Raw genomic sequence first — 19,239 nt, 5'->3', positions numbered from 1 at the left:
GCGTGGATAGTTTAGACAGTACCAAACTTATACGTAGCCCAGTTAACTGCTGGAGCTCCGGTGGGGGAATAGATTTGGTCTGACAGTTGGCCCCACTCGGGGTTATTGATTCCATCAATCCAACCTTCGGTCTCGATAACGATGCACCCATACTGGTTGACAGCCTTTGCGCCCTCGATACCTTCTTCCTCGTTCCGCTTGGCCTGGGACGGCTTGATGGCAATATTACCCTTCTGACCAACGCAGGAGTAGATCTGAACAGCCTGTTGGTTTGAAGCCACCTCCATACTGATTCCGGTTGTGCTGGAGTTCATACGGACAACTGGGACCATAGAGTTGCTTGGGCCATATGCGTTGTCCCGATCCACGATGAAACAGTTGTCATAGCCCGTGCAGTCCGTTCCACACAGCCCTTGTGCTTTCTTGATGTCCTTGCCTACAAGCTTTCCGGTGGTGAAGTCCGCTGCTCCGTCGTACGAGTCGACACCCAGGATGGTTCCGTTGGGAATTAAGATGCCGTCCGTACCGATGAGCCGCTTGGATAGCGGTAGTTGAAGGAAGGTGTCATCTAGCACATTGGTCTCCTTGAACGCGTTGAGATTCCAGTAGATATGGTTGGCAGTCATGATTGGAGTCTTCTCCGTCAGGGCCAACGAGATTAACTTGGTGGTCAACTGCGGCAGACCCTTGGGGTTCTCAGCAGTGACATCAGAATCAACGCTGAATACGGCGTGAGTGATGACATCTCCAGGGAAGCCCTCCAGCGCGCGGTCCAGCAGAGTAAAAGTGATGGAGGAATCAGATTGAGCTGTGACAGTCCAGTTGCGCTGATCATAACCGACATCGCCTCCATGCAATGTGTCGGTACCGTTGTTTTCGCTCTTAGGGATGTCGTACTTGTCACCATCTATTTGGAAGGTGCCGTTTTTGATACGGTTGGCATAACGGCCGACAACAGCGCCGAAGAATGTGTGGTCGGTCTCGGTGTCTTTCAAATAATCCTTAGGGTCATCATAGCCCACGACTACATCTTGTTCGTTGCCATCGCGGTCAGGCACGAGCAGAGAAGTCAGACGCGCTCCATATGGAATCAACTTGGCGGTGATATTCTCCGCAGTGATGGTGTAGACTTTGAATGGATCTACAGTAGAGGAATTTGAAGTAGACGATGCGGCGGCATCTAGAGCCAGTGCTGGTAGCCCATAAAGGGCAGCAGACAAATATGATCTAAGATGCATTCTGATTCCCAAAAGCGTTGTAACAGTTAGGAAGATGAAGCAATAGACCGACAGGAGACGAAGGGTGATCCGAGCAGGGTAGAGCAAGGAGCGTAAGTAGCCAAGGAGCTGGGAGAATCCTTGGTAAGATTTAAAGGAGTGAATCATACTACTATTTATCCTGTTCCTACCTCATGATGGCGCCTGACCAGCGGGCGGGGGTACCAAAGCACAGCAACAGCGGAACTGGGGTAAAAATTCGATTTCCCCGAGTTGTTGGTTGGACTGGATTGTTTGTAATTATCCGAGCAAATTATAGGAGGCAAATCCACGGATGCGTTAGTTGGGCAGGGTCAATGCTAGTGCATTAGACCGCGTAACTGCCAACAAGCTCTGTGCCGTCGACGGATTCAGTATGGCGGGTTGTAGAAGTATGCGTCCGTCCACCACTTGATCGATGATCCCTGACCTCGATGAGCCAATTGCGATAGTAGTTGATGTATTCAGTGATGACAGGTACTGTAATAATGTAGGACCAGGTATGTGGCACACCTGGTGGTCTAATGCCCAGTCCCTCTCCGCTGTAGTGAATACTAGGTAGTGATGATGGGGAAAAGGAGAACGCGGGAAGTAGTACGTCCATAGGGGGTCAACCATGAGAGCCACGGGAATGAGGCAACTGAGCTAGTCCTGAACAAGAACTTTCCGGTGGGGGGACAAATTAAGAGGATGCGGGGGAGGAAAGCGGCCTGTCGATCGTTCATCTTTAACTCTTCTGTTGTCTGATGCCAAGCTACCAAAGAAACCACCGCGTGGGTGAGAATGGCTACCTAGTGGTTATGCATGTAGCATGGCTGGGTGCCATCCAGAAATTACCACATGTTACACACTTCTTAACAAATATGGGATCATCATAATGTAAGTACTACAGTACATCGCATCGCATTCGCAAGGGGTTTACACGGTCCCGCAGAGTCCCGCAGGTGAGCCTGCACCTTGAGCTCCTTTACCATCCCGTAACCTGACTATCGAATTGGAACAACATTTATCCGCTTACATAATTCGAGCGCGCCCCCCTCAACCTTTAGCGGCGAAGCAAATCGGGCCGGACCCTCGGCCTGCCTGATCGGGAGACTTGTTTATGTTATGCTCTGCGGTTGCTCTGTTTCCCCGCGATTATCGGCCTATCATCATCATTCCTATAGAAGTCCAACCTCTTGTAGGTAACCCTGCTACTAAAATGATGGAAGATTTTGTATAATTGCAACGTTCTTCGAGAAATCCCTTAACCTGTCTCTGCCTGATGACACGCGACTGGGGTCGAGAGGTATCCTATGATCTTATCGCTTGTTGCATGTCGTTATGTCCTTTCGCAGCTCTAGCTCTTCGCCGGACATTCTTGGGCCACCTGGCGACGTCGAATATTTGGTTTCCTCCCCGTTCAAGCCGTTCCCCGGGCGCCAAAGCGTCATGTCGCCTGCAAATTTCAAACTCCTTCAAACGCCGCGCTTCGCCAAAAGCAGAAGGCGCATCAGCTTGAGTCCTACAAAAAGTTCGCATTCTATCCGCTTCGACGATGTGGTGCTCCCCGGGTCTCCGTCAAGGACAATGAGCGGTCGGCAAAAACCCTTTTCCCCTGAAATGGTGCAGCCCGACGGGAACGTGAGTCCGTGGAGGATTCGGGTGACATTGGAGGCAACACAAGACGAGGAAATGAACCAAGGCAGCCCTTCGCGCAAACGCCCCCGGAATTCTGCCATGACAACCAAAGTGCCGCTGAAGGATGAAGCAGACACCATGGAGCAGACCCCCAGAAAACGCCGCGGCGCCCGAGGAAGTCAGACATGACGGTTCAAAGTACGACTCCGAATGGGGGGAGCCCTGGCCATACTCCTGGTCCGGGAGGCGCAAGTGCGCAAAAGAGGAAGCGAGGAAGACCTAGGAAATATCTTCCGGCGCCGGAAGACAACATTGGCGCGCAGGTGGCAAACAGTCAAATAGCTGAGCCATCTGTTGTCGAGCCCGAGCCAAGTTGGGATCCCCTGAACCTTGCTGCAGATGGGGAATCTGACGACGGCTTGCCGGATGATCAAGGCTATGCGGAGCCCTTTGAGGGTGACGTTCAGATGGAGCAACTTGATAATAACCCGCAGGATCAGAGTCATCAATCTGAATATGAGCGTACTTACGATACGCCAAATGTCGATTATATGGATGATGCTTATATGCAAAATGACGAGAATATACATTCAACACCATCAAAGATGCCTTCCCCTTCTCGGGAGAGCCAGATTATCTCTCCGGATAACACCATATACGCTGGTCGTACGCCTAGACCGGCTCGTCTCTATCCCACCCCAACATCCTCATCATTAGTAGATGAGGAGAGACAAGACCGAGGGGCACAAAGCTCAGTTTCGCGTAATCGCTTCCGCGAAAGCGGAGTTCATGCTACAAACGACCCTACAGATGAACACAGAGAATTTGATTCTATAATGGAGAGTGAAGGGTTCAGCATGGTTTCACTGGATACATTGCCGTCGGCTAAACAACATGGACTCAGCGCCAGCTCTCAAGTGGCAAAGGGCGCCTTAAAGCCGTTTCTGGAGCGAGAAAGTAACGGTGTCTTGAGAAGGAAATCCTCCATCCGAAATCAGGCCAATGAAGAAGATGCTGGTCTAATAACACAGGCCGAACCATCGACTCTGGCACAAGAGAAGGGTACTGTGGACTTCAGGCACGCTAGGACATACCCCCCCCCTACTTCGCCAGCCCCTGTTCCGGTTCAAACCTCTACTAGAGGACAGCGACGACCGATGGCTAGGTTGGTGAGGTTAGTCCGTGTGGGTATTGCCCTCGAGAGCGCGCTAAGGCGTCCGTATGACCGGGGATATCCCCGGGGTCTCCTGTCAAGTCCGGATATACATGAGTCGCAAGAACAGATATCCAGCTTAGAGACTTCTAGGAAACGACTAGAGCTGCTCTTCGGCGAATTCGATTCAGAAATACAACGTGACTTACAGTCGGCCTTGAAATTTGGCCAAGAGCTCGCGAAGAGACGAGTGCAGGCAGAGATCGAGAACGTAAGAAAAGTCTCTGAGATGGAAACTATCGCAGAAACCACGCCAAAAGGCTGAGTGAAGCAAGCGGGTCTCGGGAGCCATCGCGGGAACCTTCTGAATTCAGCGACTACGATACACCAGGCTCCGAGATGAGGCGCCGGATGAAAGAATGGCAACAGGAAAGGGAAGCTATTAGCCGCGAAATTCAGATGGCCAACTCAAGCCAAGTCATTGTCATTGACAGTGATTTGAGTGGCCCCCCGAGCCCTGAGGGTGGCATAGCCGCTCCCGAAGCTGATGAAGAGCGTGAGTGGGGCTCTGACATCGACCGTGGAGATGCAGATGCACTATCAGTACATGCCCAACCCGAAGAAGATCACTTTAGTGAGCAAGAGGAGGAAGACGAAGATGATGGGTACGAAGATATCTGGCAACAAGAAGCTAATGATAGAGGCGATCTTTCGGACCGCTCGTCTGTTTCGTATCGTCATCAAAGCCTGGACGATAACAAGCAGGAGTCTAGTCCTCAATCAAATAGCTCAATATCTGAAAGAAGTGTTATCGGTAATCCTTATTCTCCCGCGTACTGGACCAATGCCCACGACAAGGTGCCATTTCTGGGCAAGTCGCGGATCAAAGAGCTACGAGAACAGGATGTTGATATTTCCACTTTGTTGCGTCCAGGGGCTACCCCCAAACGCTCGCATTACTACTACGGGCAAAGCAGCCCCCCAAGTACAGAAAATGGGCGAGATTCCGAGCAGCCACAGTCAGCCGCAGTGTTCGAAAGTGAGGAGGCAAAGGAGGATGAATACGAGGAAGAAGCAGAAGAGGTGGAGGGGGCGACGCAGGATGAGGAGGATCACGTACTTGAAGAACCTCCGCAGTCAGAGGATTATCTGGCGTCAAGTCCCCAGGGAGCCCCAGGGGAAGAGACGTTCCAGCTGGATCCAACTACGAATTTTGAAAATGCAAGGCAACACTCGGATTTGTGGCTAGAGCGGCATGGCGACCGGAATCTTTCAGATGCGGTTTCACCTGAACCACAAACCGCTCACGAGACACCTGTCCTCACCCCCGAACGCCCGCAGTCCTCCACTACCGGACAGCAAGCATCATCCTGGCTCCAAAAGATTACCAATCTGACGCCTCAGTGGCTGAGAGTACCAAACAGAAAATCAATTGAAGAGCCTGCTCTATCTGTATATGACGAGGCTTCAGAAAACGAAGATGATTACGGGTCTCACTCGAGAAACGTGGAAGAAAACTACATGGAGGAAACGCCAAGACCGCATCGGGGCCATGAACAACATAGCTTTCCTAGCCCGTTAGACGACAAGTCGCCAAATGTAAAATCAAAAGACGATACGTATGATCGCCCTTTGCCGTTGGCTGTCTCTGGATATTTCTCTGACGATCACTACATCCTCCTCCGTCGCCTTTATCGCCTAGCAAAAAGACATCCAGAACGTTTCCTTTACTACCCTGGTCCAGGGCGTTCAGAAATCATTGGTGATTGGATATGGACGTCGGACGGCTTACATGGAGTCCCCATCACGGAGCGTCAGTTTGCCATTATTGACAGGTTCGTGCAGGAGTTGGCCAAGGCCGACCTACAGGCCGGTGGAACAGGCCAAGTTGGCTGGACAGAAGCCGATTTGCATAGAAGACTGATCAGCGTGATCATTGGCGAACAGATTCGGGAAGAGATGAAAGCACGACTGCACGACGAACAATCAACAGCGGGGCATTCGAGAAGAAGGCGTGCCCCTACTAGTTCGTGGTACTGACGACTGCCCAAATCAACGAATATATTTCTTTTTCTTGGTTTCTTTTCCCGGACTCAGCGTCCAGTTGGGTAACGACAGGCTCTTGCTTTTGTGTAACGGATTTAGCCTCGTTTCTTGGGTGTTGCTTGGAGAGTATTTTCGGGACTACACGGGTTGACGGGCCAAATGGGTGGATACTGTGTCGTTGAATTACTGGCTCGCATTTGATTTTGGCTTCTCAATTTTTTTTTGGTTTGTGATGGCATTTGGCTTGTTTAAGATTCCCCCTAAGTTTCTTTTGTCTATAAGTGTTTTTGTTGGTGTACAAGAGTCAGCTGCTTGAATAGTTTTCAACCTTGTGCTGGGATCCATGTCCTTTCCTGGACTGCGATCGCATGTTTGGTGCATGGAACCTGTTAGGGTTTATATCTCTTTCTTCTCATGGGGTTCATAGTCCTCAAAAGGCCCTTCTTATTTACGCTCACGCTGCTCCTTTTGTCTCTTTTGGCCGACCACGTTTACGTTAAAAATCTGCGTGCTAGTCACTAGGTATAGTACATATGTTGGGAAAACTGCACGGCAATGATAAAAGGCCATGTATGAACATCTGTGATGCTGTATATTTTGCTGGCAACTGGTACATATGAGTTATCCAATTTCGGGAGTTTGGACGGTGATGATTTGCTCAACACCATTCCAGGCCCCCCTTACCCTGGCAAAGTTTGATCGCCACGTTCCCTATCCTAAGGATGTGGTTTCTTATTTTGCAGCGCATGAAACATGATGGCTTGGCGATTTGTTCCGATTTTTTCCCATCTCTCTCCACACTTGGGACGAACAATCCCGTTGAAGTTTTGACCAAACTGCGGGCAGTGGTCCCCAGCCAAACAGGATTGTCGACGTAGAAATAGCCCCATCTAGAGCCTGATGTCCTTGTTTCCTGAAGCCTAACCTCTGATCTAGGCCGTATTAGGCTGTATTCAAGCTGTGAATGGCCCAGCGCAGTGACCTGTATTCGAAGCCATTCCGAGTAAAAAAGTACATACTCATACATATAAACTGGAGCAATATCCCTGAAAAGAGAAAGCGGCAAGCCCAAGAAGCCAATTTACCCCGTTTGTTCCTTCTTTGTAGGAGCTTCAGTCCGAATCCGAGGATTTTTATACATTCCAAAATGAGAGTGACCAGCACCGTTCGTTACATCTTCCGCCTCCCCTACCTGACGAAACGTCCAGAACGTTCCATCTGGAAGGGCAAAGGGATCGACGATTCCCCCTCATTTGAAGTCACAGTGCATTGCCACGATGATGACTCCCAATCAACCGGCTCCGAGATGGCGGTGAACGCAAGCGAGTTGGACCTGCATCATGGCGGCAGCAGCAACAGCAGCGGCAGCCAATCTCGATTGGTACGGGTTGTAAGCTGGGCCAGCATTGTCTGCGACAGATGCCGATGGACAGCAGAGCAAGAGCGCGAATTGGCTATTGCACGGAGCGAGCTGGGGAGGTGTCAGAAAGCGTGGAGTTCGGAGCAAGAGTTGTGGCTATCTTATGTATGTATCATTTTCCCTTTGCCTTTTCTTAGTTTTTGTGTTTCCACTTCGGAATCAATAGACATTTCGTCTGCGTCACTATGGATTCATGAAGTACTGATAGTTATCCTTTTGGGATCGTCTAGATCGAGGCCTTGATGGAAGAGAAAGAAGCTCATGAAGAATTCCTTGTCCATCGAGCAAAACAGCAGGATGACGAGCAGCAACATTTCCGGAAGGCTTGGAATAGACGACGGTCCTCTGAGGAGCAGCCTGTCGACGCTAATGCCCATCGGGCTAGTAGTAGAGTGCGACGCTTACGGAAACGGCATACTGGAGATTTCTATTGAGGGCAATCTGGTATTGTCATTATCCTCTTTTAGCCTGTTTGATGAAGGGGAAAAGGGGGGGGGGGGGGGAAGAGCAAAGAAGAAGAACAAAAAAGAAGAATCAAAGAGAAAAACCAGGGAAAAGAAAACATTGGTCATTGCTAGGATGTACTGGGAAGGTGAAAATCCTACAGATTATTATGATGCGACCTTTGGTTGTCTTCGCCTGACAGATTACTTGCGGTTGATATGAATTTCTTCGAATATCTTGTTGCTACCCCTTTTGTCTGCTAAAATCCAATATAGATTGTATATACCTATATAGCCATGAATGAATGAATGGATGGATCGTAATCTTCTTGAGATATACTTGGTCAGGGTCGAATTATTTATGGATAATACCCCGAGAGAGTCGATCATGTCCCACTTTCTATGGATCCATTGATCCACTGACTTATATTCTTACTGCGTAGGGAAGAAAGGCCCTTTTCATACGGGGTATACGGACTACTCATATAACTACCGTGCTATGACGTATACTAGAACCCGGTCTCCATATGCCAACCCGAGGAGTTAAAGAGGCATATTAGTATGCTTTCAATAGACTATATATAGTTGATGCCGATCTCACGAAAACTGGAGCCGTCGAAAGTAACTACCTTGGGTTGACAGGCGGAGAGCACCGCGGAGGAAGATAAGACGAGCGGACGGCGGCGAAAGGACCAAAAAATTGGATTTCGCGATCAACAGTCACTTCTGAGGCTGTGCCCTTTCTCAGTTCAAGAAGGATTTCGAAACTGGATCATATGGGAAGGTGGTCAAACCCTATTGACTTGGGTGACTGATCTATGGCCCGGCCTTATCTCTTGGCTCACCCAGTGACTAATAGCGTAAGTCAACCTTCTAAAGCTGTCAACTGATAAGCTTGCATCCAAGGACAACGACTAGCTGTCCAAAGAAGGACCTCACCTGCATTAGGTAGCTTGAATCCAGCCTGGTGGTTCTAAATTAACTACGCTTGACAGGAGGGTTTTCTAGACCCGACAATCAGATTAGCCCGGTTTTCATGGGATTATGGCTTGATTCGAGACACCTTGTCTAACGGCGCCAATCCGTTAATATCAAGAATCGGGGAAAATAGGTAGTGATGATCGTTCAGGCTTATGATGGCTCACAATAAAGATTGTTACTGATCATGCGATAGCGACTCGGAGCAAACCAATTGGGGCTTAGGGTGTACCCCGTGATCCATCAACGTTCATTAGCTTATCTTCAGTCGTTGTTCAATGCCGATGTCCTATCTATCTATTGAGTATCAATCATCCTTCTATCATCTGCTTACTCCTCCCTCTTGGACATGGAGCATCTCCACTGCCCCAAGACTCGATATATCCACTTAGTTCCAGACCTCCCCATTCTCCATGAAGTTTCATGAACCATGGCCACAGATATCTTCCCTGGTCGACCATCATGCTACCGCTGTCGCCTCAATATTAGACTAGTATCTTTAACATGACCGTGCCTTCAGATTTCTTTTATTTCCAGGGCTACTGAATGTAGAAGCATAGGTTATCCTCTAACCATCCTGATGTGCCATTGGGTAACCCATCGTGGAGCCCGTCTTCTGAAGGTTCCCCTCTTCTGTCATACTCTAATGCCCTAGTGACTATTCCGTACTATCGACCGGCTTTTTTTTGTTTTTTTTTTTTCCAATAATACCGCGGATACCCCTTGCGGTGCGCTTGATAAGCTTTGTGTCCACTAATGATGGTGACCTCGTCCTTCTGACGAAGAACCAATGTCTATTTTCCACTCTGTTCTTGTTTCCCTTTCCAATCTATTGCATGAACTCTTATATGGTAATCACCTAGTGGCGTCTACAGTGAAAGCTATTTGTCTTACTAGAGTGAACTTACCTTGAACCACTTATATGAGTGTCCCTCCCCGGTCCCCGGTAGTCATCCGTCTCGGCTGATGCGCCATGAGTGTACACAATGTCCGTCACAACGTCTCTTTGGTGGCCCGAAGACAGAATCAAAGCTACGCTGTCATCAGAATATGTCTTCGGTCACTTGCCATCCAACGTCCTGCACCGCCTCGTGGAGCCTTTGCCCTGGGGAGAGGGCCTGACTAGCGAGACGTATCTCGACTGGATTCTCTCCAAGGCGGGGAGACTTTTTCTCATTCTGGTCGATATTGAGATTCCAGATCGCATTTTCGCCTTGGTAGATGAGTCATTCGATGACTCGGACCTGCCTATTGCGGCTCACAGCGTTGATCGCCTTCACCTTTCGCCAGAAACGAGGATCCTTCCTTGGAATCGAGGTTCTTCCTTGCCCAATGGCGTTTCATTGTTCGCGGAATTGGCGAAGGCGAGCATGTAAAATATACGGAGAATGAAGGCGTCCCCGTGGAGCTTCTGCGAACTGGAACAGCACTTGTGAGAGAGGGTGTTGAAAAGGTTGTCTTAGCTGGTGCTGTCTGTCGAGTTTACTTGCGGACGCAGGTTACAATTGGAGGGGCGCCGCATTTTTTCGAAGAAGATGAGGTCCTTGAAGAGATTAAGTCCTTGGGACGACTGGCCCATGACCATGTATATTCGATATACGGGTCTTATTTCGTTGACAAAACCGTGTGTATCCTTTTCACTGGTGTATACGAACGCACTTTGATGTCTTTCCTCACCGATATCCCCCCGCACTTCAAGCGCCTCCCCAAAGCCCAACGCCGAGAGATTTTGCTTAACTGGCCACATTGTCTCGCAAATGGGCTTTCATGGCTCCATGCACATGGCCAGGTTCATGGCGCTATTCGCCCTTCGAACATACTCGTTGACGCAGATAACAGGGTCTTTCTGGGCCAATTCGAAGCTCTCGATACGCTGTTACCTCCGGTCAGGGTAGATGATGTGGAGTCATATCAGTATGGTGCTCCAGAACGTTGGGTACGCTCGGCTAGTGTCCAGCAAGCAGGTCCGCAACGAGTTGATCTCCCATCGGGTGGGCGTACAACTCGGAAGCAGTCAACGCATCCAATGAGGCTAGGCCTATCGATATTGAAAGGACCACACCGGGCGGAACACGAGTCTGTTAGCCCAAGATCTGGTTCAATGGCTTCTCAGAGCACCGCCATTCGTGTTGGTCTTCCTGGATCTCGATTTTCCTTTGCTGCGTCGTCCTCTTCGGGATCCAGCAATGGGAGTGCTCGTAAACGCGTCATATCCTCCATCAAACGGCCTATATTATACACGCCCTCTCTCACTTCTTCTAGCTCATCGGGATCTTCTTCGAATCGTGCTTCTTCAGTGACAAACCCGGTCGGTTTGCCAGGTACAAATTCCAGTGCGGCCGTAGTCCACACGTGGGAATCACATCAAACCGACCCGGAAGCTTCAGATATCTTCTCTCTCGGGGCAGTAATTCTGGATATATTCACCCACCTTTGTAAGCGCAAGATTTCTGCATTTGCCCATCATCGCGGGGCGAAAAATCGAACCGCCGGCCGTGGAGGAGGTGTTGCTGATTGCTCCTTCCATCTGGACCGGAACCTTACCCAAGTCACCTCATGGATTACCCTTCTGGATCACGACTCAAAGAAGCAAAAAGACTCTGTGTTTCAGGCTGTTCGACCAATACTAGCCGTAGTACGAGAAATGTTGAATAAGGAGCCCGCCGATCGGCCCTCCGCATATCAAGTTGAACATCACTTTTCTGTGATAATACACCAACTGAGAGGAATGGCTAATATGCACTGCTCCTCACGCCTGCAGTACCATACCAGAAACCCGAAGGATCGATTACACGAGGCGCCACATGTAACAACACCAAGACTTACTGTTCCCTCGATTTCCAGATCAGCATCCCCACACTCACCTCTATCTGCAGCGACAAACTCTCCTATTTACGCAGAGGAGTCTATAGGGTTCACTCCATCCCCATCACCATCCGTGGCCGGCTTGAACATCTCTGGTTCTACTACGACCTATGCCGAGAACAGTGACACAGACCAGGAGAGTCGCCGGTACGCTGACTCGGATGCTGCCCCCTGGTACGACCCATCTTGGAATTACAGAATGGCAATTTGAGTGACAGCTCTTTGATCCTAACGCTAGTCGCTTTAGCCATTCCACCAATTCGTACTTTACAGCTCCTTCCTCCCTCTCTTTTCCTTTCTTTTTTCATCCCTTTTTATGTACTTCACGACTCACCTTCCTGAATCCTTTCCTTCGAATTTGTACCAATTACCTTCGTTCCTACCTTCATTCAATACCCTTAATCCAAGCGCTTTTCAAACAGAATTCTTTCATTGTATTTCTAGCTACATACGCAGTTCCGGGTGGTTTTCGTGATATTCCTTATCATATTCTCTTATAGTATTGTCCCTCTCTTGGTTTTACGCGTTATGCCCTCTTTGGTTGTATATGTTCTGTTCCGCGCAACGATGAATATGAATATGGGGGATACTCAATTGGATCTAATGGGGATACACGTATAATAATTCAAAAACAAGTCTATGCCAAACCTTTGCACGATGATTGTCTCGCCTCTCATTTGCGTGTTGATGTAAATGTACAGACAGTATATAATCTTCACCAGTCAAATTACCACCAGAATCCAACATCACATATGTGCCTATCTAATACATCAACCCCAAAATGTATACCGACAAAGCTACCTACATAGACTCGATACCCGGTGACCTAGACAACCTCAAATAAGCAACACGTCTATTCCACCGCAAACCAAGACCCAAAGCACGTGCGCTTAAAAAGACAGGATATCATTCATACGTTGAATTTTTCATTTTAGTTCTTTGATTTCTTTCCGACAAGGTGGAAGAACAAAAAGAAGGGGAGAAAAGGAGACCGCTTAATCGCGTCTGCCGAGAAAATCGATTGTCTGCCCCCCTTACACCGTATATTCTTTCTTTCTGTTCTATTGTCCCCATTAGGCAAAACTCAATGTGACAAACCAATAGTCAGAACTACTATTTAGATTTTGTACATTATGCATGCATATATGCATTTGGACTAAAGGTAGTTAATGTATATGTATTGGTAATGCTTTGAACAGTATGATTTATTGATGCTTGGTACCGTTTTTTGTTGAAAGGGAACTTATCAGCTATCATTAGAATTACTTCTAGAGAAGAGGTCATTGCATGAAATGAGTGAATTTCAGTCTGCCAGGCGAGCCTGCACCTATGATGCTATTTGAAAAACTAGAACGTGTGAATATATATTTTTTTACAGCAGTGCTTCACGGAACAACTGGACTGTCTCTGGGCCAAGTAATCAGAAAAAAAGACAGAAAGGCAACGCTAGCGTTAGTCATCCAACACGGTCATTAGAGCCACAGAGCTAAGGCACCTATCGACATGCAGAGGAAGACTGATCCGCCTGCAAGGCGATCAAAGCTTCTCATTCCCGAGGATGCGCCATTAACGGCACGATTGGAGGGTGCAACTGAAGTCACACGTGCCGCAAGATGCTCTGGACGTGATCCCGAATTAGGCCCAGACTCGGAGCCAGGATTTGGACCGGCACCTACCACGCCCGACATAGCTCGTTGGAGAGTGGGAAGAGGTTGGTGAGAATCCACTGCCCATCCACCGGGTGTCGAAGTGGGGCAAGATGCAGGCCTGATAGTGGAAGTGGATTTTATGTAGTCTGACAAGGCTACTCCGGTAGGCCTTAACCTAGCCCATTGCGCTTTCAGGTTGTGGAAGTCGGGATCCACCGGAATAGGTTCTCCTTGGCGAGTAAAGCCGTCCTGTACGAGCATTTTGGCGGGTGAGGCGCCTGAAGGTGGACCATATTTGACCAGACCGTAGTCGTTGGCCTCCTGGATCCATTCATAGATAATGGAGCCGGACCAAGTGTTTGACATCTCAGGACCGAAAATGGCAGCCTGGTCTTCAAAGGTCCGTGGCCGTGCCACGTTGCAGCCCGTTTCTGAGAAGAAGATCGGGAGAGGGTAGTCGCTTGCATGGCTCTGAAGTCTCTTGTAGCCGGATGTCTCGTACGAAGAGGGACCACACCACTCATAGGCATTCAGCGAGAAGAAATCCAGTCGGTCAGCAGACTCGGGACGACAAGCTAGATAATTTTGCAGCATGGGACGCAGCTCTGCAATGTCAGCCGCCGAGTAACCAACCGGGATGTTCCGATAGCCTTTTTCGTTGCGGTACGATTTGATATCATGCGCTGCGGCCAGGACATACGGAGCGGCGGCCGAACCTTCCCTAGTGTTGATGACCTCGTTACCGACGAACACACCGGCGGTGTTATTATATTTTTGGAATTCGTCCAACACAGCCTTATAGCGATCAAATTGGGAATGTGTCCACTGTGGTTTGTCCTAAAAGTGGAAGTCAGCATGAGCTCTACCCAACGAATGTCTATGAAAGTCCTGACCTGGTTGATCGACGTATCGAATGTGTCTAGATCCACAAAGAGGTAGATTCCTGCGGCCGCAAGTGCCTCCATGCAGCCGTCATGATTAGCTTTGGGATCGACGTGGTAAACGCGAATTGCATTAGTGCCCAGCTCGGCCATGCGAACAAAATCGCGCTTGCACTGTGCGGTGTCAACCAAGGGATCCTCCGGGATGAGTTGATAAGCAATGCCTACGTGGGTTGTACCAAATTAGTGTACAGTGTGGATTCGATTCGCCAGGGAGGCTTACCCTTCAGAAAGTACTGAGTACCATCTTCGTAGAAGAACTTGGAGCCAACCGCGGAGATGGTCTGTATCGCATTGACTGGTAAGGCTTGGAAACCTCCCAGCCAAGCAAGTGCGGACAGAGTGGACAACAGCCGCATGGCTTAGTGGATGTAAACGCTGTTAAGGGATTACAGGATGGAGTTCAATTCAAGACGCCTCCAAGATGTACAGGTGTGTGCACCCACGTTTCCAGTATGCGGAGAACCGAATGACAAGTGTAATATGATATCTATGAACTGAATAGGAAGGAGCGACTGCGTCCAACAATAGATGGGTATAAATGATATCGTCCACTGTCTGGCACAATTCAGGCCGTGTTGTCCCAACCGGAGAAGAAAACATGTCTTTTTTAAACGCCGAAAGATCATACAACGATGCCATTCTTCATGATAGCATCTAGTATGCTTCCCCTACCTCCAGCCATACGGCGTGCTGGTGTCTGCCCTGGAGACACATGCATGCCGGGGTTCTGAGATGTAGAATGACGTCGATGGCATTGCTTAGCCTACCCTGTAAGAAAGCTGTTGTCTTGAGAATGCCACAGTGTGACTGTGTGCGATAGATCAGAGAGTGAGATCTATCCTAGGCTTGATCTGAGATGTTGCTGCGGGGTTAAGGAATGTACAATGCACATACGTAGAGGGGGAGGTGCTATGTGGCGAGGGGATGTTGTGAGGAGAAGAATGTCGCAACGTATGGGGAATGCCGACTAATACTCGCACAAACCCGAGTACATGTACCTGGGGTGAAAATTGGCATGGTCCAAGATCGTCGGGGTGTATAGACGATCCTCTCCAAATGAAGTTAAAGTGTCCATGGGGGGAGGGCCCGAACTATCACAGAATTTGTGTAGTATTCAGTGCTGTGTACTACGCAGTAGGTAGTAGTCTTCACTGCCGGAAAAAGCCCCTGATGGAGATAGCGAGCGACTTTGATGCACCAATGAGAACCGGGAGATCTGTACTCCAATGTCCGTGTTAGCCCGATGCATTCCTGCCTAAGGCCACTAGGTCAAAGATTGCTTCGACCGATGAGATAATGGGCCTTCAGGCTGCTGGTTTCACTATACTCCGTACTTCGGTCGCAATTAGTGCTGTTATTAGTGACTTGTCTCATGGAGAAGTGGATGTTGTTTCTCGTGAAAACTTGGAACATTGCCACTAATGCAATAATGGCCTGCACGAGGGGATTGACGAGGGGGTTCGGAATTCGATCGAGACCCTTGAGGGCCCCACAAGGCAATTAAATTAGGATCAACTGTACCCAAATGGGCCATTTCAATTAAACCAAATCGGCTCGGAGGAAGTCTGACCGCCTGAGAACGAGGAAAAAAAAGGGGGTGAAGGAGTCGAGAATGAAGGAAAGGACGATGCTGTGTACTCTGTGCGAGACCTATCGAACGAATCTCAAACAGTTAGGAGACCGTCGGAGATGAGCGCTCATGAACGCTTTAATGAAAAGGAGGAGTTTGAGATGAGTTAACGGTGACACTAAAAATAAGATCGACGAGTGCTTGCGTGGAAGACGGGTCTTCACCTGATTTGGAACGTCCCCCCCCCCTTCCCGCATGCGTGCGAATTTCCCTGTTCGACCTAAAAAAGATCGCATGGAACTATTAAGTATTAAGTATTTAGTACTACCGACACTCCTCCAAAGACCTTCAATTCTTCTCCTTTTCCCTCTTCATTCTCTTCCCCCTCCCGACCGTTCACCTCCCCTCGATCCTCTCCAACAGATAAAGCGATTGTGCTAGACCATGCGATCCGTGGTTCTACGGCTCTCCTCCACAATTTCTATGTTTGTCCGAATCGGTCGCCTTCCGTAGTCGACGTCATCCCAAAACTTACAATATTGAATCGATTACGCGACATTGTGCGTTTTCATCGTCGACGCAATTGTCTCGAGTTTTGCTTTTTCCTCAACCGGACGTATCCTTGCGATACTTTGATTATTTCAGAATGTCGACTAGCGGCGCTGTCTCACCATTTCGGATCTCCAGGAAGGATGGAGAGAAGCTTGATCGCAATGAGGCATTTATAGCCGTTCGAGAGCACCTGAGGCGCCAAGAGGTGGGCATGGATGCCCCAAGGTAGGTTTGAAATGATACCCACCCAGGATGTACAATTGTGGCTGACCTTTCATCACCGCAGCTTCTGTTCCCACCATCGCCATTCTTGCTCCGATCAAGACAAGGAGTCCTTCCGTCTGCACCGCGATATCATCCACACCCTCTTGCTTCCTTTGTTTCTGCTTCACCACCAAGCCTCCCGTGTCGCCGCCAGGGCACTACCCAGCTACAAGGGAGCGGAATCAGAACGGGCATTTCGAGGAGAAGCACGCAGTGCTTATGCCTGGCTTCAATGCATCCTCACCGAGGAGCATGATTGGTACCTGACCGAACGATGCCCCGCTTGCATCGTCCTGCACGTCTTACATTCCGAGCCGACGATTCGTTTTGTAGCCGTGGCTTGCCTTCTGTCCGACCACCTGCAAGGTCTGGACCTGCTCCACGGGAAAAGTCGGTTACCCAGCTTCGACTTTTGGCTTGAGGCATTAGAAACAGCTGTTTGTGAAGATCCTTTCTGGGGCCATGATTTCTGGCCCGATATCGAGTACCGCGCATGTGCTTTGACCGACGGCGTCAAGCAGCTGGTGCTGCAGTGCTTGGAACTCCGATCTGCGTTGGATCGGCAAAACCATCAATCTCAAACGTATGATTCTAGTGCTCACTTCCGTCGTGAGTCGTTGCGGCAATCAAACCACCCAATTTTGGTGAAGCCATCTGCTGCTACATCACGGATGACTGGAGAAGAGCAGAAGATCTTCTCCAAGGTTGCGGGTAGCCGTTGCATGGCATCGTATTGGCAAGATCGGCCGCAAAGATTCCATGCTCGCAGACACGGCGATCCCCGCAGACGATCAGTGACTTCTTGAGATCATGTCGTTGCCCGGTCTAGATTGTCTAGACCTCTAGACGAACAAAACTCTTGCCCCTGACAATTTGATAACGTTAGGAATGTCTTTAGTCCCGCAGGTCGACCCAGTTCGGGTTAGTTGGATCATATGGAGACACGGATGAGCGCCAAAAGAAGGCGCTCGCCCGGATACTTGGCATGACTCACTCCTATGCTAGGCCTCGTATCCCATAAATAACGGTGGGAAGGAGGCAATTAGCACATATTCGCATCCTTTGGAAAATATTCTGCACATCCAGCCCATTTTCCAAGCAATATCACCACCATGGCTTCGCACGCTGTTGATCTTGACTCTCACACCACCACCCCTGCGCCCGGCTCACTCAAACAAGTCTACGCGACGTCATCACCGTTCGAAGAGAAGATTGGCTATTACCGAGCTGTCCGGCATGGACGACAAATTTTCGTTTCTGGTACTACAGCCGTCGACCCTGCGTCCCCAAGCGATGCCCCTCAAATTCTCTTTCCTGGGGACGCCCGTCAGCAGACACGCGTGGCTCTGCAAGAATGCATTCGGGCAGTTCAAGCCCTGGGCGGCAAAGGAGCGGAGAATGTGGTGCGTGTGAGGATGTTTGTCAGTCAACACAAAGATTGTGGAGCTGTTGGAGAAGGATACACTGAGGTGCTGGGGCGTGCAAGCCAGCCGGGGGTAGGCGCGGCTGCAACGATGGTTGTAGTGAACGGATTTGTGGACGAGAGAATGTTAGTTGAAGTTGAGGTTGATGCGATCTTGGAGGATTGAAATGATTATGGGAGGGATCTTGTATACAGTTGCAAATCAATAATCCAATGCTCTGGTTCTCCTACTACTAATCAAGACCCTAAATCCCATAACTGGAACAACTACTAGTAGTACTCCGAAGACAATAAGCAAGCTGCTTATTACATCCAATTGGACAACCCCTCGCCGTGACGAAACGCTAACTCCCCTCTAACCTCTTGATTCCCTCCACCAAGACAATTTAACTCAGGTCAAGAAATGCCATCATTCTCTTGTTCTAAGTAACCATCACCTCTATCAGCAAACCAGCAAACCTTAATACAAGACGTCACCACCATCCCAGCCAAGCAGCATCACCTCTACGCAACGCTCTCTACCTGAGACAAGTCACTGTGGAGACACGGGACATCATCCGAGAACAAGAAAATTGTGGGCAAAAAAAAAAGAAAAAAGAGAGAGAGAGAGAGAAAGTAAAAAAGAAGAAAGCCAACATCTAAACTTGTTCTTATTTGATTACGACCCGTTGAGAAACGACGTATTTGTTTGTTTATTAAAATTTCCGGTCCCAATTTCTGCGTACCGAGTCTCGTCTCCTCCAATAACTAATTAATAAATAATCTATCGCTAATAATGAGTGGGGATGGGTGGATGTGGACACCATTTATTGGGAAAATCCCAGTGACAGGGATCTGGCTCAGCATCTGATACTTTTGTAGGTTCAATCTGACACGCGAGGTTTCCTTGGTTGGGGCTTGTTTGAAGATAGGAGTCTTTCTTCCACTGGGGGTGGTTGTTTGGATATATAAGGAGGGCGTTTATTTGAGGTTCCATGGATGGGGAAGAATGGCATGGTTTTTTCTCCCCCTCTTTTTTTTTTTTTTTTTTTTTTTCTTTATTTTATTTTTGATTGG

The 19,239-nt window shown here is 49.0% G+C and overlaps 8 protein-coding genes across 8 annotated transcripts; 6 read left to right on the top strand and 2 right to left on the bottom strand.

Moving 5' to 3' along the window:
• Positions 1-11: 11 nt before the first annotated feature.
• ABOM_011293 (aldose epimerase family protein) lies at positions 12-1,238 on the bottom strand (the record flags this gene model as incomplete). Its single annotated transcript, XM_022538421.1, has 1 exon — positions 12-1,238. The coding sequence occupies one exon, from the start codon at positions 1,236-1,238 to the stop codon at positions 12-14; it is 1,227 nt and encodes a 408-aa protein (XP_022383875.1).
• Positions 1,239-2,579: 1,341 nt separating this feature from the next.
• ABOM_011292 (putative AT DNA binding protein) lies at positions 2,580-4,354 on the top strand (the record flags this gene model as incomplete). The annotated part of the gene is made up of 2 exons (XM_022538420.1): positions 2,580-3,054; positions 3,123-4,354. 2 exons carry the CDS (start codon positions 2,580-2,582, stop codon positions 4,352-4,354), a joined length of 1,707 nt encoding a protein of 568 aa, XP_022383874.1.
• Positions 4,355-4,428: 74 nt separating this feature from the next.
• On the top strand, positions 4,429-6,069 carry ABOM_011291 (AT DNA binding protein; the record flags this gene model as incomplete). The annotated part of the gene is made up of 1 exon (XM_022538419.1): positions 4,429-6,069. The coding sequence occupies one exon, from the start codon at positions 4,429-4,431 to the stop codon at positions 6,067-6,069; it is 1,641 nt and encodes a 546-aa protein (XP_022383873.1).
• A 1,153-nt stretch (positions 6,070-7,222) lies between these two features.
• Positions 7,223-7,929, top strand: ABOM_011290 (uncharacterized protein; the record flags this gene model as incomplete). The annotated part of the gene is made up of 2 exons (XM_022538418.1): positions 7,223-7,600; positions 7,726-7,929. 2 exons carry the CDS (start codon positions 7,223-7,225, stop codon positions 7,927-7,929), a joined length of 582 nt encoding a protein of 193 aa, XP_022383872.1.
• Positions 7,930-9,902: 1,973 nt separating this feature from the next.
• ABOM_011289 (protein kinase domain-containing protein) lies at positions 9,903-11,992 on the top strand (the record flags this gene model as incomplete). Its single annotated transcript, XM_022538417.1, has 2 exons — positions 9,903-10,141; positions 10,207-11,992. The coding sequence occupies 2 exons, from the start codon at positions 9,903-9,905 to the stop codon at positions 11,990-11,992; spliced, it is 2,025 nt and encodes a 674-aa protein (XP_022383856.1).
• Positions 11,993-13,253: 1,261 nt separating this feature from the next.
• Positions 13,254-14,730, bottom strand: gel6 (putative 1,3-beta-glucanosyltransferase; the record flags this gene model as incomplete). Its single annotated transcript, XM_022538416.1, has 3 exons — positions 13,254-14,267; positions 14,324-14,535; positions 14,595-14,730. The coding sequence occupies 3 exons, from the start codon at positions 14,728-14,730 to the stop codon at positions 13,254-13,256; spliced, it is 1,362 nt and encodes a 453-aa protein (XP_022383857.1).
• A 1,860-nt stretch (positions 14,731-16,590) lies between these two features.
• ABOM_011287 (uncharacterized protein) lies at positions 16,591-17,566 on the top strand (the record flags this gene model as incomplete). Its single annotated transcript, XM_022538415.1, has 2 exons — positions 16,591-16,721; positions 16,783-17,566. 2 exons carry the CDS (start codon positions 16,591-16,593, stop codon positions 17,564-17,566), a joined length of 915 nt encoding a protein of 304 aa, XP_022383858.1.
• A 306-nt stretch (positions 17,567-17,872) lies between these two features.
• On the top strand, positions 17,873-18,349 carry ABOM_011286 (YjgH family protein; the record flags this gene model as incomplete). Its single annotated transcript, XM_022538414.1, has 1 exon — positions 17,873-18,349. The coding sequence occupies one exon, from the start codon at positions 17,873-17,875 to the stop codon at positions 18,347-18,349; it is 477 nt and encodes a 158-aa protein (XP_022383859.1).
• Positions 18,350-19,239: the final 890 nt, after the last annotated feature.

The sequence above is a fragment of the Aspergillus bombycis genome (assembly GCF_001792695.1).
Source record: "Aspergillus bombycis strain NRRL26010 chromosome Unknown contig00157, whole genome shotgun sequence".
In the NCBI taxonomy this organism is placed as follows: domain Eukaryota; kingdom Fungi; phylum Ascomycota; class Eurotiomycetes; order Eurotiales; family Aspergillaceae; genus Aspergillus; species Aspergillus bombycis.
Note: the sequence above shows the minus strand (reverse complement) of the source record. Positions and strands in the feature narration are given on the sequence as shown.